Source organism: Biomphalaria glabrata, chromosome 14, assembly GCF_947242115.1.
Source record: "Biomphalaria glabrata chromosome 14, xgBioGlab47.1, whole genome shotgun sequence".
Taxonomy (NCBI): domain Eukaryota; kingdom Metazoa; phylum Mollusca; class Gastropoda; family Planorbidae; genus Biomphalaria; species Biomphalaria glabrata.
In genome coordinates this window covers 27,126,273-27,145,885 of record NC_074724.1, presented here as the reverse complement: position 1 = coordinate 27,145,885, position 19,613 = coordinate 27,126,273, and the positions used below count along the sequence as shown (strand labels likewise).

Genomic DNA, 19,613 nt, shown 5'->3' with positions numbered 1-19,613 from the left:
CACTAAACTCAAGGGTCTAATGAAATATGTAACTTTTTTTTTTTTGAAGTCATCTTGGTACATTACAAACATAGAAGCATCTTACAAAGTTGTAGTCAATAGAGTATTGAGGGAATGTTTCTCATAGGACAGCTCTACTGGGTGAGGCATTTATACCATGTTTGGGGGGGGGGGGGGGTATGGCAGAGTGCCTAAATAATTGTCTAAGTTCAAACTAAGAAAGTGCAACTTTCCTGGAGACACTGACCTATATAAAGTTTTGCTCTCCAACATTTTGTAACTTCAACTGAATTCAAAGTGTTCAAAATGAAATGTGCGTCACGGAACGTGGACAACACTTTCACACATAGAACCAGAAGATAATCTAACAAAGTATTTAAAATCCTTTTCTTTTTAAAAGAAGACATAGCTTATCTGCACTTCTAGCCATATCTTTGAATAATGCAGAAGTTATTTCCTTTATTTGATATCAAACAAAATAACTACCAGCAATTAGTTGACTAATTGATAAATATTGTTGTAACCCTGCCTTGCACCAGTGCTTGAGGTGCGCACTAGTGAACGTAAACAGGAAGACACTAGGAGAGAGAGAAGCACAGTGCATCAGGGATTGTGAAGAGTCTGAATGCTTGGAAACTAAGAAGCCAACTTTTGTGCTGCCTGAAGGTTGTAGAAAGGGACCTGGAGCGAAGCGGGGAAGGCTGTCGTTGGTCCACATTCGGGTCGCTGTCTAAAGGACTGGTAAATTAGTAGCAAGACTCTGAGGAAGTTGAAGGATGTTATGTGTTTGTCCTAGTGAATAAACACCTGTCTTTATTTCCTGTTAAACTGTGTTGAGTTGCCTGCCTTTACGTTGAGTGCCTACCCAAGAGTTACAACAATATTTATCATTAATGTATTGTCTAAGCCAATTAATAATTGTGCAAGGTTTGAACTTGATATGAAAATGGGTTTGGGAGAAATAACATGTACAAACATTTTACCAGACAGACAGACAGAGTGCTTTGATGGCTTTGTAAAATAAAATAATAAGAACAAAGTATACAAGCCACATTTTTTTTATTTCATATAAAATATCAATAAATATATAAATAGTTATAGATGTCAACAACAGTGGCTTTTTAGTTTTTAAATTTTTACCTGGATGATGACATTTCAAAGAAACACCTTTTTTAAACAAAAAAATTAATGTTACAACATGAGCAGATGTAATAAATAATAACAAAATCTAAGAAACAAAATGTTTAAAGGCTATACTCCTCTATGTAGTTGTTATATCAATTGTGTGCCAGGTCACCATGACCTTTGAACAAACAATCTCATGGACACATGATGTTTAGAAGCCTGGTACAGAAACTTAAGTCATAAAATGTGAACAGGAACTAGATCTAGTTGTGCTAAATAATTGTGATCACTTAGCTCAATGTAATAGCAAACTATAAAGTAAGCACTTACAGCTGTCACTATTTGAACACCAACTGATAGGCTGATGATGGATGTAGATTGCCTTCCCTCCCCCCACACACAAAATACTGTTGATGTAGCTCTTATACTTTTGAAATGACAAAAAAAACAACAACAGGCTTTTATCCTTTGATGGATGTACAATGTATAGAATGTAAAAATACCAGTGATCAGATCTATCAGTGTATATATAAAAAACAAAAGGAAGACCAATTGTTTTTCTTTCATTTATGTATAGGTTTGTGTACAAAACTTCTAACTCATTGTGACAACTACTGGAAGAGTATAATGAGGGAGGTAACTTACATGATGCCCAGAAAATAAGGATATTATTGTTCTTCATATTAATAAACTACCCACAAACCCTTTATCCAATTTAAAATTGAAAAATGTAATCCTGACAAAGTTGCAAAACAATCTAATACTTCTTTAAACAATGAAATATTTGTTAAAAAATTAAAAAAAAAAAATTTAATAAACTCTGGGCAAATGTTACAGTTACTTCCCTTGCAATAAAAAAAAATAGCTGTGAAAAATTTGCTGCCAACTTCCATACAAAGTTGTCCCATATCTCTACAGAGAAAATGTTTGTGCATTCAAATATAACTTGAGATCAAAACTCCTCTTGTCATTACAGTTTGTACATGAACATTATATATATTATACAAAGGGAGCAGGTTGTTGGTTCAACATTCATTGCCTGACATTGCTTTGTGCTACTGTGTAGCTACTTGCACTACATCAACCTCACAGCTCTCTGACATTTCTCTGACACATTAGCACTGGTCATACTTCTAGGTTTAGTACAGCACTGGTCATACTTCTAGGTTTAGTACAGCACTGGTCATACTTCTAGGTTTAGTACAGCACTGGTCATACTTCTAGGTTTAGTACAGCACTGGTCATACTTCTAGGTTTAGTACAGCACTGGTCATACTTCTAGGTTTAGTACAGCACTGGTCATACTTCTAGGTTTAGTACAGCACTGGTCATACTTCTAGGTTTAGTACAGCACTGGTCATACTTCTAGGTTTAGTACAGCACTGGTCATACTTCTAGGTTTAGTACAGCACTGGTCATACTTCTAGGTTTAGTACAGCACTGGTCATACTTCTAGGTTTAGTACAGCACTGGGGATCAAACATCATTCTTTATTTCTATGGCTCTATAGTCAACAAATCATTCCTTGATGTAGTAATGCAAAATTTAGTACATAACTATTAGTACATTAGTAGCACTAATTGTACATATGAAGCACTAGTATTACAAAAGTAGGAGCAATTGCACATAAGTAGCCCTAGTTGTACAAAAGTGGAACAATGTTTACTTAAGTAGCACTAGGTGTGCCATACTAAAAAAGTACTAAGTGTACCATAAAATAATTGTATTATTTCATTATTAACAAGAACGATGCTGAGACTTGGAAGACACACAATTCTTAAGTTAATATTACACAATTCAGATTCACCCTTAATTCCACACTGTGGCTGTGAGAGTTTATATGGAACTTCTATTTTTAGCTCCACTGATGGAGCATTTATACAACTGTAGCTGTTTTATGTCTACTGTCTAGTTCCAGTTAAAAAAAAAACCAACAGAATTAAAATTTATTTTTTAGTGCAATGTCCTTGTCGAAGTCAATGTAAGACAAGGTTCCTGAAGTATAATAAAGATATACAGTGATCCCTCGCTACCTCTGCTTCAGACCTCACGGCTTTGCTTTTTTACTTTTTATAACATAAGAAATTAATAGGAAAAAAATAATTTGCAGATCTTTGCCTTTTCACTGATTTTCTGTGAATTTAATAGGTGAAAAATACATATATATTTAAGAACTTTCTTACATGGAAAAATCACAAAATATATTTAAACAAACAAAAAAAAAAATATATATATTACTAATACTCACAATAGTAAGCAACACACAATTGGTTGCTTGCTTGAGTTGTATCCAAGCTTAGTATTATGGAGAGAGAGATTTGTTACTTTTTAAATCTATTATTACTGTATTTTTGTCTACTGTATATATTTACTGTACAATATCTAGATTCATGTAGTGTAAAAACCAGGGGTATAAAAGCCTGAATATAGAGTATATATACTTAAATATATAGGTTCTACTCTGTGGATTTCACAGGTGGCTCTGAAACACATCCCCTGTGATAAACGAGGGATCACTGTTTTATTATAGCAGATATTCTTAGAACATTGTTATAACAGGCAATAGTTTTTAATTCATATACTATCAGTGTAAAGAAAAACAGTTGACATTGAGGCACCTCAAGAATACTTCTAGAAAATTCTAAATCAGAAATTTCATAAAAAAACACAACAAAAACACATATCTCTCTGGGGACAATCTTTTCTGGCAGTCAGGAATCATTCACAGCTGACTTAACCTCATCCACCACCTCCTGCTCCACCCCTGCGAGCCGGCCTGTAGCAGGCGCCGCTGTCATCCCCAGACAGAGGGTTGTAACCTGGACAATGTAGAGATGACAAGAGTGAATTAGTCAAAAGACATTTAGTACAGTCTGTAATGGACGTAAACAGTGGGACAAGTTAATGGAGTGGTAGCGTCACACCACAGAATACAATATAATCTCTTTAACTGCTTCAGCCTTGACAAAATGTTAAGTGTAAAAAAAATATTATTTTTAAACAATAATTAGACCCATAACTTAATGATGTAAAAGATTATACTGTCTGTAGCTTTCCTATGCCAGTTACATAAAGGTGAGTAGATATAGATCTAACCACAGAGAGGCAAGTGGTTTGTTTAACAACAGAAGCAAGTGGTTTGTTTAACCACAAGCAAATGATTTGTTTAACCAGAAGATCTTTACGTTTATTCTATTTCAACAAACAATTTCAAGGATATATAAATTTGACAGTCTACAACGAAATAAGAGAGTTTAAGATTTCCATAGTTGTTTCCCTCCCCCCCCCCCCATATACAGTTTATTTAATTTGTTAACAAAAAGAAGGAGGGGACATACAGCTAATTACACTAATTAAAAAAAAAAGCAGATCCTAGGACTTTGTTTTACCTGGACGTAAAGATTGTTTAGGTTTGTTCAATGCTGCTGTTGCTGCTGGCTTTTCTTCTGGCTGTGAAACAAACAAGTTTATCGTCAAGGTTACAGTTTTTCATACAATGGACATCTAGCAAGATATAATCACGGCGATTGGACCCCACGATGACCTGCTAACTACTGTCGAAAAATGCAAACTAAAACTCTTTGGCCATATTACAAGGTCTTCAGGGCTCATTAAGACCTTACTTTAGTGAACAGTAAAGGAAAAAGAAGAAGAGAAAGCGATAGGAAGACAACATAAAAGAATAGATGGGCCTGCCATTGAAAGAGGTTCTAACTAAGGCAAAAGACAGAGAGGAATGGAGAAAAACGGTTGATAAATCCTGCGTGGTGCCCCAATAAGCAATAACTCACTAAACGGTCTGAGTTTCACCTTTAAAAAATTCCGCTTTCAGACCTTGTGGTGTGTAGGACAGATGATGTAAAGGTCATCAGTTTCAGTGGCCTACGGTTAACTAGGGTGTCATGTGGCCAGCACAACGACCAATAGCTTTTACTTTTTCCCCAACTAATGTAAAGTACCCAGACTCAGAGGCGCCCAAAGATCCCGAAATTTAAAATCCCAGTCTTCCCCAGGATTCAAACCCGGGACCCCCGGTTTGGAAGTCAAGCGCTTTACCGCTCAGCCATCGCGCCTCAGAGTTTCACCTTACTCACCGTCTAATAGGTCTTCTGTCTTAATTCAAAATAATTATCAGTTAACATATTCCCAGTCAATTCCATACACGATGCCCCGCTCCCACTTCTATGTAGCAATTTTTAATTATCAGTTTATTTGTTAATACCATGCTTATCATCCACTCTCCAGTATTAGCAGATATTAGCTATTAGCAATCTAAATGTAGGCGGTTCAGCGCGTAGCAAAGCTAAACTAGCTTAGAATAATGGCGTATAACTCAGTTACATTCACAAGGAAGCATAATTCAAAGATGCACTGGACACAATTATAGAGTTATTCCTTCGTAGGTACGTAGATTAGTTCACTTAGTAGGTGAATAGCTTGACTGCTACAAGATTGAAGCCATCGTCTACTTTAGACCCGACAACTACAGCTCCTGTTTATTTATGGCAAGCAACGATCTTAATATTGACAAGAAGCTATTCACACAGAGTGATTTCCCTTCATCCATTCAATCTGTGTTGTTTTGCAATCCATTGTACGCAAGAGTAAATCAACCCAACACCTCTTTGGACATAGTCACATACTAACAACAACACGGCACTATTCAGTAATTCACTTAATAGTTATCCGTCAAATTTCTTGACACCGCGTCCCTCGACTTCTACGCGGTAATCCAAAATATTAGTCCTCAGTCTAGGCAGAATGCAAGCAGCTTTGTTGGAAGATCCTATTTTGTGTTTTTTTTTTTTTGTTTGTTTGTTTTTCAACACTGATGTACCCAAAGCGGCGAAAACTATTACCACTCATAGAGAAAAAAAAAAACCCATCTAAAACCAAACTAGACATGTTCCCAGTGACAAGCGGCTCTCTCCGGGTATTCCCGGTCACTGCAGCTTGTAGTTGTGTGCATCCATACCGAACGGACAGTTTGATCCGTGGCATGAGGCGCTGACAGAGAGCAGACACTACTTCTGGGTATTGAAGCTGTAGTACAATAGGGGAGGGACTGACTACAGCAGAGGCGTAGCTAGGATGGGGGAAGGAGGGGGCCCTCCAAATTGGTGTTTTTTTTACATTAAATACTACGCACAATGCAGTGGCCTCAAAAGAGGTCTACCCCCCAGGGTCCCCCAAATGATGGATACGCCCCTCGACTACAAGAAGTCGTAATAATCTAACGAGTGTTTATCTACCTAATAAAAAAAAACGGGACATTATTAGCTTGTACTCAACAAGAATTAGGCCTAGATCATGTTGCTGATGTACCGAACAAAATAACCCAAAATAATAGTATCTCTATTACTGCCCCCCCCCCCTCCGGAAAAGAACAATGTTTCCCTAATGCTGGAGCAACTCTCAATTCCCGGTAAGCAACTTTCTCGTGTCTTGGCGTTTTGATTGAAGCAGCACATTTGAATGTGTTATAATATGAACACTGAGAGACAACTCTGTACATTCTCTCGTCACTGCCTTCTCTCTCCTGAGTCCTCTCTCCTGAGTGCACTCACTCCTCAACACACACTCTCTCTAGTGCACTTTCCGTGTCAATGTCATATCTCCTCGGTTTGGTTTTAGCCTTAGAAGTGTCACGTTTTCAAAAGTGTGCTAAATCTACAAAACTATCAAGAACAAACTGAATTTTCTGACGTTACATCCAGCCATCATCCTTTAGAGGAGATAGAAAGAACATATCCCTGATTGATCCTCCCCAAAAGAATGCACGAGGCTACCCAGTCCTCACCTGCTGCCAGAGGTGTAGTGAGGGGCGGCAAGGGGGAAGGTGCCCCGGGCGTCACCCTAGGGGGTACGCCACACGCAAAGCGATGAAAAAAAATCTTATAAATATTTAGCTAGGTAATACATTCTAAGGTTATTTATTATTATTAAATACTTTTTATTTATAAGCCTATATTTCTATGTGATGTTCATGGAAATTGAAAAAAAAAAGGGGGGGGGGGCGCCAATTAACTTTCTTGCCGCAAGCGCACGATTTGCTACGCCTCTGCCTGCTGCGTTCTAGGGCCGCAGATGTTAAATTAAGGGTTCCATTCTAGAAGCCTAGTGAGACCTTGCAACAGTTCTGAGGAGATCGTGACTCGCCATGGTGCATTATGGGGAAAAAAACGCAACAAACACACGAAGAACAACGAAACAAACACAAGCTTTTCATAGGAAGAAAGGGGAAGAAGGGGTGGGGTGTTTCCATAGCAACCGCTCAAGGTACAGGTGGACAGCACAGAGATGGGCGCCCTTGCGAGGAAACTAGTAGCTTCAGATGGTTGTATCTTCGAGATACAATGGAAGCCTTTTCGTGGTAACTAATAGCTTCAGATGGTTGTATCTTCAAGATACGATGGACGCCTTTTCGTGGAAACTAATAGCTTCAGATGGTTGTATCCTCAAGATACGATGGACGCCTTTTCGTGGAAACTAATAGCTTCAGACAGTTATCTCTCCGAGAGCTACAGTGGACGCCCTTTCGAAGGAACTGGTGGCTTCAGAAAACTCAAACGGTCATATCTCCGATGGAAAATCCTGTACGTTCTCAGTCAATGACAGCCGTTGTTACCATTTAGGATAATTTGACGGTCGAATAGCCTTACACCGGAAAAACACAAACAGAGTCCGTCCTAATAGCAACAGTCTATGAATACACGCAATGGAAGGACGCTACAACTAATTAATAACCAAGAAAGAAAGAAAGAAAAAAACACAATGTCATCATAACGTAACTATCCTCCAAATATGGCGTGACTTGAACAATGAGTTCTCTCCACCAGTGAATTTGATACTTGTTGTTGTTTCCCTTTCCAGTTTAACGTAAATATGGTTTTAACTGCTTGGGCTTTGGACCTAGATCTTGATGGATTGAGGCACGGGAGATAACTATTACAATATTCTAGGATATTGATTACAGCGCCACCCAATGGCGACATTTTTTTTTATATAACTCTTTTAATTTTTTACCTAGATTATTATCTTTCTTACAATTCTTTTTTTTTTTTTTGGTAGGCTAAGGGAAATTTAATTAAATGATATAATTCAAGCGTAGCCCCATTATCAACGACCCCTTTTAAAAAATTAATCAAGATCTAGTTGGAAAAACACAGCAGTGGAAGCAATATCGGCAAGCATTAAAGGACCTAGTACTTTAATTTTTTATTTTTAACGTCCGTATATTCAGTAGAATACTGGGGACCCCTCTATAACATTAGAACTCGAAGACAAGCCTTTTTCATTATCATTATACAGTAAAATTGACTGCAAAGGTTGTTCACAGTTCGTCACTTTATACCCCGGAAACAGTTTTTGGAATGTACCAAAAAGGGCGTGAAGTCATCAGATAAAGTTAAGCCGCAGCTGAAAATGCCAACGATAAATTAAAACAGCATTAGGAGCACGGGAGTTTAGCGACAATGGCGGCTAAACACTGGAGTTTGGGGGGATCGAGCAATGGAAGAGGACTCAGGCAATGAGATCATTGAATGAAATCCAGGTCGCAGAATGACGTCAGTAAAACACACAGAGAAAACACACACAAAGAAAACAAAAGCAAACACACACACACAAAGAAAACAACTCTTATTGAAAAGCAAAGAATTATATAAAAATATTAAAATAAAAAAACAAAACAAAATAAAGCTTATCTAAGGCCAAGAGCTCTATATTTACTGTACGATTTATTTACCATTTTTGATATAAAAAAATTAATTAATTACTGCTATTTAGTTAAATAAATTTAAAAAAAAAGGATTCCTGTTTTTTTTTCTGAATAACTGCAAAGTTTGAACTTGCTCCGAGCACGGGAAGTGAGAGAAATGATGTGTACCACCAGACAAAGTCAGTTCAATGAGTTGGGATCAACTTGGTCGAAACAGTGGATATTTCTACAAACATAAAAATGATTTGAAAACAAATCCCTGGCTTATTGAAAGACACCAATTCGTTGTGTAGACGTGACGGGGAGGTAGTGACCAGCCAGGTTGGAAACATTCCTCGTACATTAGACTACGTATATTTCCGGCATGACTTAACAGTGCGGAGACTTTTATTTTTTTCATCAACACAATCGTGGCTTCCCTTTCGTTTCAGCCACTTCTTCAGTCGCACCCTCTTCTTCTGACACCCCCCTTTCCCCCTCCAATAAAAAAAAAATGTTTCGCTTTCCATACGCCCCCCCCCCAACCGCTCCGCCTCTTTTTCTCTCACTCACCCACTTCCTCAAGCGCTCCCTCAAGTCCACGTCTGCAATCAATCACGTGACACCAATCGACCAATCGTTTGAAGCGTCACGTGCATGTCCAGCACCAGCGCAACACGATGAGGACGTCATAAGGGGTCACAGGAAAGGTGCGAGAGGGTGGGGGGAAGGGGGCGCCACACGCAACGAACCACAAACGAACGAGTTTTGAAAGAGCGATGGGGACCTTGACGTGCGCCGCTGAGGCAGAGTCGGCTCCAGCGTGGATGGGATGTCGCCTCAAAATGGAGGTCTTAACCCTTGTCTCTTGTGGAGCACGAGGAACTCTTTTGTTTTTGTGGCAGTAACATATTGTAACCTTTGCCCTCCCGGATATTAAAAAGTTGATCAATCAAATGTGTTGCAACGAAGTGAATAACACTCCGAGGGACACAAAGTACTCTCAATCACAGATTTCATAATGTACACAATCAGAGGGAAATGAAGAAGTAACAGTTTCTTCTTTCCGGAACTATTCACTACGTCCAACGTCATCTGTTGTTCTTACCGGAACTATTCACTACGTCCAACGTCATCTTTTCTTCTTTCCGGAACGATTCTATACGTCATCTTTTATTCTTACGGGAACCATTTTATACGTCATATGCTATACTTTGCGGAACAACGTCCTGCATTATCCTACTTTGGGGGTGCTCTCAATAAAGTCAACATTCAGATATTATTCCTTCAAGACGCTAGTGAAATCATGTTCACTTCAAAAAATTAACAATATTTTTTGTTGCTTTCAATGAAAAGTATACAGCAAGCAAGTCAAGGACAAGAAGAAGACCAGGCTGACAAACAAAGAAGCAGACAGGTGTGGACAGAGTCAGCCATTTACTTGTCTGGTCCGCTAACATGGTGGAATCCTGTTTATATACAATTTAGCTCGCAATGATAAATAGAAATACAATAAATTTAACAAGATAAATAATTCTAAAGATGATCATACTACATATATTATTAGTACTCTGTTTATGTAAACTATTGTTAGCAATATTTAGTAGTTAGTACTCTGTTCATCTAGAACATATTTACACTCTTTATGTAGAACAATTTAGTACTCTGCTTATGTGGACAATATTAAGTACTCTATGTAGAATTCACAATCTGCAGTTTGGCTGAACTTAGGAATGAAAAACTGAGTGACTGATGCAAGGAGATTCTGTGTCCAACACAAAGACACGACCTCAAAGCTTCATGAAGATGAAACAAACTTTTCAAAAGAAAGACTAGTGACTCTGACTGCAGACTGACTTTGAAAGCGGTGTGACTTTGATCGCGGTGTGACTTTGATTGCGGAGTGACTTTGATTGCAGACTGACTTTGATTGCGGAGTGACTTTGATTGCAGACTGACTTTGATTGCGGAGTGACTTTGATTGCAGACTGACTTTGATTGCGGAGTGACTTTGATTGCAGACTGACTTTGATTGCGGAGTGACTTTAATTGCAGACTGACATTGATTGCGGAGCTGCCCCATGATAAAATTGGATCCTAAAACAAAGCAAGGGTCAAGACGTCAAGCAGTGCACACTCAGAAACATTCCCCAATCTTTTCTTATATTTATATTCACTAAAACTCAATGTGTCCTCCATGTCTTGGAATCATGAAAACGCTATTTGAGTTGAATTGAGTTCCTACAGGAAAAAAAGAGAGCACAACAGGTTTTCTTTGACCACCTTCGCCCTTTCCACTAGTGTTGACAAGAGGAAGGAGTCGTCCCACAGGTTGACAATCACTGGCCTAAATATTTTGTCCGATACCAAATGGAACCTTTTTGAACAGTTGAAGAACCACTGTACCAGGTTACTAATGTGGTGAGCCCTTGTATTAAAGGGAGCTAATGGGATTAACGGATTTTGATAAGAACCAATTAGGTTAGAGTTACGCCCCTAAGACGTTGCACAAACTCCGGGAACACCGCAAGTCGAGAGATTTTTGTTAACACGACCAAGACTTTCTTGGGTTGCCACCTTCAGAAATAGATGCTAAAAGGGGTCGTCGAAAGTACAATGTGGCACTTGTATTTTTTATATTTGTTTTTTTTTTTTTTTAAAGAAAGCTCTACCAACAGACCGAGATAAGAGCAGAAATGAACGAGATATTTGGTTGAGAAACAAGAGAATGATTGGACGTCGTGAAGTCAGAGACGTGGCTTCGGGCTTATCCCAACCAACAGCGGTCTCAAGAAGTAATTAAAACGAAAAAGGCGCATTTTCTGTTTCAATATAATTAGGGATGGGGATAAGAGGACAAGGCGTAACTCCAGAATTGACGTGGTCCAGTATCTCAAGGGCTGATGCAGAAAATAGTACCGCGAAAATCTTTTTTTTTTTCATTTCAAAGCGCGGTGTAATGTTTTGTAATTACCGAGCACCCAGCGAGCCAGCGATCGGATTACCCGCTGTCAATTCGCGGCACCGATGAGGGGCGACCACCTCAACTGTCGTCTAGCATGACAGGGGCAGATAAATCATACACCGGTTCCTAAACGTAATGAAGGACCTTCTGGTGGACGTGGGGAGCAGGGTGCGGAGAGGCGATAAGTGGGGAGGGGAATTTGTTGCCAGGGACGAGACGGCAGTTAAAGCCAAAACCGGTGCTGAAAACGTTAATAATTACTTTGTACTAGCACCTTTAGTTAAAAAAAAAAAGGGGGGGGGGGGGGTGGAATGCGAGAAGTTTGAGTGGGATGTTCAATAAAACTCAGGGGCGGACTGGGTGTCAAAACCGGCCCGGGCTTTTCTATACAATCCGGCCCACTAATTGTATGCCACATGATGGGCGTCCAATCCTACCTGTCCTCAAAAGCATTGTGTAAAGTTATAATAATTTATCGAAAGTTGTTAGTGTATGAATAATTTATGAGATGATTTTGAAACTATCTGATAAGCGCTATTACTAAATGAATAAACAGTTACTGGCATTTACTTGCGGCCCTTTCGATGTCACTATCGGCCAGTAAATCCCTTGCAATGGGGAATCTCTTATTAAGAACAGTTCTTGCTACTATATACATTACCATTTACATTGAATGCATCTGAAGATCCTCCAACAACGAATATATTGTAAACGATTCACTCCTCGCCATTTTCTCAGGCATATGAACTTCAATTTACAAATACAACTCTTCATCCTCCATTATTTAACTGCCCATCTCACAAGGTCATGGGGGCGCGGTGGCTGAGACGTTAAGTGCTTCCGAACCTGGAGTCCTGGGTTCGAATCTCGGTGAAGACTAGGATTTTGAATTTCGGGATTTTTAGGGATCCCCTGGGTCCACTCAACTTAAACGGGTATCTGACTTTAGTTGAGAAAATAAAGGCTGTTGGCCGTTGTGCTGGTCACATGACACCCGCTCGTTAACCATTGGCAAAGAAACAGATGACCTTAACATCATCTGCCCAATAGATCACAAGGTCTGAAAGAGAACTTTTCTTTACTCTCATATACTGCTTTCTCAATAACTTGGAAACCTAGTTTGAGTGCATCTTAAAGCTGTCTACACACATACACACAACAGAACATGTCCGCGTGTTTTTAATATCCTTACGTTCAGTCAAACAAATGCTGTCAAGATCATCTCAAATTTTAGCAAAGCCCTCTTTGTATTTCGACTTAAGTCAATAACTTTGTCGTCTTGACATTACTGTTTCTTATGGCGTTAAGCCTGTTCTTTCGTAAATGCTGTCATCATAAAGTTGGTGAATGACAACAATCTAAATTAGACTAAACAGAGGCAGATAGCAGACAAAATCATATCAGAAGAACAAGCGGGTTTTAGACAAGGTCGCAGCACAACAGAACAAATTCTAAACCTCAGAATACTCTGTGAGAAATACCTCCAACACCAAGAGAATCTTTTCCATGTCTTTATTGATTTCTAGAAAGCTTTCGATCGAGTTTAGCACCGGACACTCTGGGCGACAATAGAAAAGTACAACATAAATAAAACATAATTAAAGTTATCCAGAATCTCTACAAGGATGCCACCAGTTCGGTGTACTTCAACAATAATATTGGGGACTGGTTCAAAACCACAGTTGGTGTAAGACAAGGTTGCATTGACAAGACTTCCGCAGCATATGGTATGCAAATAAATACCGACAAAAAAAACAACAAATTATGACCAATAGCCAACAGGGCTTTAAAAGAGGCATCAGTATTGGAGGTGAAAAGCTGAGTAGTGTTAGCAGCTTCAAATTCCTCGGAGCTATTGTCTCAGATGAGGGAACGAAACCCGAACTATTGGCCCGAATAGCACAGTCCACAGCAGCCCTTTCAAAACTTAAATAATATGGAAAGATAAGGGCTTAGCCCTCGGCACCAAAATCAGACTGATGCGCTCTCTGGTCATGGCCACATTTTATATGCCTGTGAGTCTTGGACGCTGACTTGCAGAGCTAGAGAGGAGGATCCTAGCAATGGAATTGAGATGCTACAGAAGGATCCTAGGTATGCCCATATAGCCAGTCCAACCTTAATGAGACTGGTAAAGGTAAATGGATTCTGATGTCCCCCCCCCCACCCCCAACAAAAAAAAAAACAACGTTTATTAAACATCGAGAAAACTTTAAAAAAAAAAACAACCTCCAGCCTATCAAACAAAGCGCGCGGCCAGTATCTTGAGCACTGCTGGGCTGAGATTTGTGACGCTGCCCTTCAACGGAAACGAAAATGATCATTAACGATAATGATAGCATGCAGTTCGCGTTAACGAAAATAGACACGATAGTAAATAGCGTAATACTAATTTAGGTGAAAAAGCAAATCTAGCCCCTTACCCCACCCCAAAAAATGTAAGTGCATCTCTAATAACTATACAAGTCAAACAAATATTTCATAAGTTGGTCGAGAAGAATACAAACAAAACTGGGCTAGGCATGCGCACTAATCGTGATATCTATTGAGACCCGAAGTAGAATATTTCGTTTAGTCAAAAAATTCCTTTATACCTATTTTTTGTTTGTTTCTAGTTTTAGCTACCGTAACGCATTGTATTGGAGTATAGGAGATGTTCATCTACGAAAGATAACTCTAAATAGATATAAGAGAGTGATGTACTTGGTATATAGACAATAGCAAGTGTTGGTAAGCTATGCTATTCTAAAGGTATACGACTGTACTATTCTATACGATACATTTGTTAGCACTGCAAAATCACATTTCTAAGCCATTTCGCTGGTAGCACTGTTATGGAGAGTGTTTCTGTGTGTTTCTAGGGTGACGGTAGGAAGAGGTTAGCGATTGGCTGTGAATGAAGCAACATTGGTGGCATTGTCGTCATTTGGTTTTAGTCAAGAGGGAAAAGAAATTTCTATAAATCAAATAAGAACATAAAACCAAAATGTTATTTAAGTTTGGTTAGGCCAATAATAGAATATGCATCCACTGTTTGGGACCCCTCAACTCAAGAAAACATTTAGAAACTGGAACAGACACAAAATAGAGCAGTGAGATTCATAACAAACGAATATTCACATTTGACTAGAGTAACACCTTTAGTAAAATCACTAAATTTAGAAAGCCTTCAGGACAGAAGACTTAAAAGTAAAGTATCAATTATACATAAAACACTGAACCATAATCTTCAAATAGGAAACAAAATTTAATAAAATACTCAGAAAGACACAAAGATAAAGGCACATTCCTCGTTCCATATGCTAGGACAATTTTATACAAATATTCCTTCTTCCCTAGTGCTATTAGAGCATGGAATGGGTTGCCTGAGCTAGCCCGGAAAACCAGTGACTTGGCAGAATTTAAGTCATTGGTTAATATGCATGACTGAATGCATGACGCGTATGACGTAATCATCTTCTTTTTTTGAAGTAACTTCTGTATTATATAAGATAAGAAGAAGACGACTCCAGAACGTGAGACTGAAAAGGTTGTGCTATTGTAGTTGAGTTAGATTTTGTTAAAGAATGTCATTACTAAAGTCTACTGCATTTATTGCCTTTCTTATCAACTTGATTTTGTCTCTATTATAATAAAAGTTACATTCCAATGAGTTCACAAGGAAGTTATTTGAAGTTTTATTTAGTTAAGATGTATTACATCTACAGCGGTTTAGTTGTCTACCAGCAGTTTGGTGCTACAAGTTAACCATCGTCAACAACAAGCACCAAATAATGGTATGATTTAAATAAACTAAAAAAAAAAAAGTAAAGTTCCCCTTTCAGTCCTCGTGGTCTATAGGGAAGATGATGTAAAGATCATCTGTTTCTGTGGCCTACGGTTAACTAGGGTGTCATGTGGCCAGCACAACGACCAACCGCCTTTACTTTTCCCCAACTAATGTCAGGTACCCATTAGAGCTGGGTGGACTCAGAAACGCCCGAAGATACCGAAATAAAAAATACCAGGATTCGAACCCCGGCCTCCGGTTCGGAAGCCAAGCGCTTTACCGCTCAGCCATTCAGATTTATTTAAATAATCATGTAAAATGTCTGCTTGCTCCTAGAATGGGTGTGGGAGAAATAATGTGTTCAAAATGTGGCGCAGACGGACAGACAGACAGACAGAGTGAGTTGCTATAAGCTTGGTGAAAAATGAGCTTAAAACGGAAGTTCTTAGACAATGTGAAAAATAGAAACTTTTCGAATATTGTCTCAATGCCAGTAGTGTAGCAGCGTGCCCAGTGGGCTCAAAGTCAAGACTATTATAGTGTCCTCACCCTTAAATTAGAGTGTGACATACAAAATGTCATTTGGTATGTATCAGAGTAATACAAAGAGGTTATCCAATGCATGGACTAGCTTTTGTGTCAGCATTATAATTTAATAATACACAATGGATGTTAGTAACATGATAGGAGAATTTCATTAAGTCTTGAAATTCCAAACATTTCTGTTTGCTTGTTTGTTGTTCTTTTTTTTCCCCCCTATAGAACAGGACATGGACCCGGGCGCATTGAACCCTTTCACGCCATATCTGACACATAGGCGGCCTTAGGGGGTTGCCAGTCGGGCAACCGCACCTAGGTTCAGCGCCTTAGGGGGCCTCGCGATAAAGACAGCCCATCGTAAAAATTGTTTGCTCCGATAGGACACTCGCCCAGGGGCTCCGCGCACTGCCATGGCAGCTTTAGATTGCTACGCCCCTGCTCAACGTCTTCGTAAAATGGAAAAAAAAATAATTGTGTCTCTATTATAACTAAAGTTCTATTGAGTATTGTTCACAAGGAAGTTGTTCAAGTTATTTCAAGTTTTAATAAAGTAGCTTTTTTTTTTGTTGGTTCAAGCCAAACGATCTCATACACTGGAAAACTGTGACTTTTGGGTGACACCCCCCCCCCCCCCCACCACCACCACATTATCTATATAAAACAAAATAATGAATTACCGGTACCCGTAAATTGTTAACCAATTGTGTATTGTGTAATGTTTTCGACTATGAATAATTGTGAAAATGTTTATCTTGATCTAAGAATGAAAAAGAGGTAGAAATTATTTTTTTTTTCAAGAATCCTCCCTGACAGACGGAGTGATTTAATATAAGCTTTTTAATAATAATAAAAAAAAGTAGCATATTGTTTTTTGGCGCAAAAATTATACGATACACCGACGTCAACAGCAAACAAAAAAAAATTAAAAAAATAAATCGGAAGTGACGCGATGTGACAGAAGATAACGGTTAATGCCCAGGAAGTTACCTACAAGGGGAGGCAACCTGTTTGTGTTTGCTTAAAGGAGCCTCCTACTAAGAACGGGGACCAAACAAAAAACTAGTCCGAGTCTTTCTTTCAGAGACCAATGTGTTGTACGTTAGGGAGGGATGGGGAATGCATGTCCAGGCTCACACATCGTCACAATCCCACCTTCCCCCAGATGAGATGAGGAACGTAATAACAAACGTATCCGAATCTTGATGAACGATATTATTATGTTTAGCGAATTGAGTTTAAGAAAATATACTTTAAAAAAAAACAAAAAACAGCGCAATTTCAAGCTTTTAGCATGCTCAATGCGCTATGGTCCAATCTATGCTCAATGCGCTATGGTCCAATCACTTGTGTGTCTGGGGGTGGTGGGGGGGGGGGGTGAAGGTATCCGTGATGGCTTTTTAAAAGCGATTTGAACAAAAAAACAAGTTGTTCAACTTTAATTCCAACTCGAGGGTTCAGGTCTGCTCAAGTCGACACACTAGCCACTGAGCCGGTCAAGTGCTTATGAAAATATAAGGTTTTATAGTTATCTATTGTTAGTTTAAAATTATTTGGCTGGCGACGACCTAATTCTCTACACACAAGGCTTAAATCCCCTTAGCTAGTATTGCCTCAATATAAAACGAAGTTAATTAATTATGGCTAATAGATATAAAAATTAGTCAATTTTTCGATTGGTTCATGTTTTGTTAGGGACAATGAAGAACTGTGCTAAGTTTCCGTCTTGAGCCTAGACTGGAAAGTGGGAGAAATAACGCAGATCAGAAGATATAAACTTTGTTCCATAAAGCTGAAGTTAAAGTCGCCATTTTACGTTGTTGTTTTTGTTTTTAACGAAAGTTAATTTCTTGATCTTTTAAGCTCAATACCAATTTTTTAATTTACAAATGATCAGAAGTGTAGTTGCCCCTTTCATTGAATTGCTTTTCTGAGCTTTTAAAAAATTAGCATTTATTTGCTGCCTAGAAAAATTTCAAGCTTCTAAATTTCTCCATATTAAGAGGTCTTTCATATTTTTTTTTTTTTCTTCCATTATAGGTAGAAGTTTTAACGCGCCATGTCACGGGCCTTATATGGCCCGTGGGCTGAAAGTCTTAAATGAATTTCGTTCATGAATCTGTTTAAAAATTCCCAAAATCATAATGCTTGAAGTGGATGGTATAGCAGATTGAAAAAAAAAAAAAAAAAAAAAAAAAAAGACTCCTTATATTTTACATATAAAGACGTTAAGCCAATTAATGTCAGGTACCTATTACATAGACGCCCTAAAGATATCAAAATTCAAAATCTCCGTATCACCAGGATCGAACCCTGGACCCCTCGGTTCACTCAGCCATCGCGCCGCTTATATTATATATCTATACTATAAAGTAGAATGTGAGGTGTATGTATGTATGTTACTTATAGACATCAAAACCGCTTGACCAATCTTGATAAAACTTGGCAGGAATGTTTCTTAGGTACCAACTTAGACCTTAGTGTATGTATTGTAGCCCTAAAACAAACTTTAGACCCTAAAAAAAAAGTTGTCCAATTCTATTACAGCTATAGTATTTTATGGATCTAGGCCATGTCTACAATGTTGACATAGAAAAGATCGAAAGGATTTAGACCTAGATCTAATTTTTAGAAATACACTTTGCGCAGATAGTTTTTTACTTTGACACATGAAAATACAAAAGAAGATCCATTGATTTTAATAACCTTCAATTTTGTGTTTCAAAAGCATTTTTTAAATTAATTAGTTCGTTATATCTGTGACTGCAGATTTCCTGACAAACATTCTTTCATTAGACAATACGGTAATGAATCGCTTACTAAAAATTAATTCGTTTAATTGTTTACTTTATAATCCCATCCCTAGATCTAAAACTCTAATTCAACTCTAAGATGATAAAACTTCTCTTAGCACAGATAGTTTTATACTATACTACTAATTATAGTCCATTCATTTCCTATTTTGATCAAATAAACATTCAAATTTGGTTTTCTAAAGCATTATTAATAGACTGCATTCGTTTACGAAAGCTGCGAAGCCGGGTTGAGATAGGCCTAGATCTATATTCATTCATGACTCGCGTACTAAAAATTATTTCGTTTAATTGTTCACTTTATAATCCCATTCATTTAACAAAGCTATCGCTTTTTTCGTTTTTAATAGATATGAATGTATCGGCTTCGGGTAAACCCATTTTCGCAAAACTAATTTTATTTTCGTAGCGAAAGAGAAATAACTTGAAAGGATCATTAGTTAAGTTTAACATACATCTAAATCCAATCCACTACATTAGTAAACACAAACTTAGACCCGCAGGCCGCGGGTAATGCCAGGCTAGTATATATATATATATTAATGTAAAAAATAATAATTTTCAAATAAAATGACTTTTAAAATGGAAAAAAAAAAAGGAAGTCTACGTCAATGTAAGTTTAAACAATTTCTACATTTAAAAATATAGTGAATAAAGTATAAGTAGAATTAGAAAGAAAGGTTTTATAGAAACAATCATAGCTTC

General features: G+C 38.1%; 1 protein-coding gene across 1 annotated transcript in view; it reads right to left on the bottom strand.

Moving 5' to 3' along the window:
- Nucleotides 1-1,042: 1,042 nt before the first annotated feature.
- LOC106055161 (selenoprotein S-like) overlaps nt 1,043-19,613 on the bottom strand; it is a 150,693-nt gene continuing 132,122 nt past the window's right edge. The window contains exons 6-7 of the mRNA XM_056010171.1: nt 4,515-4,575; nt 1,043-3,944 (exon numbers count right to left, since the gene is read on the bottom strand). Coding sequence (XP_055866146.1) covers nt 3,865-3,944; nt 4,515-4,575 — 141 coding nt within the window. The 3' untranslated portion in view covers nt 1,043-3,864. The remainder of the gene's footprint in view (nt 3,945-4,514; nt 4,576-19,613) is intronic.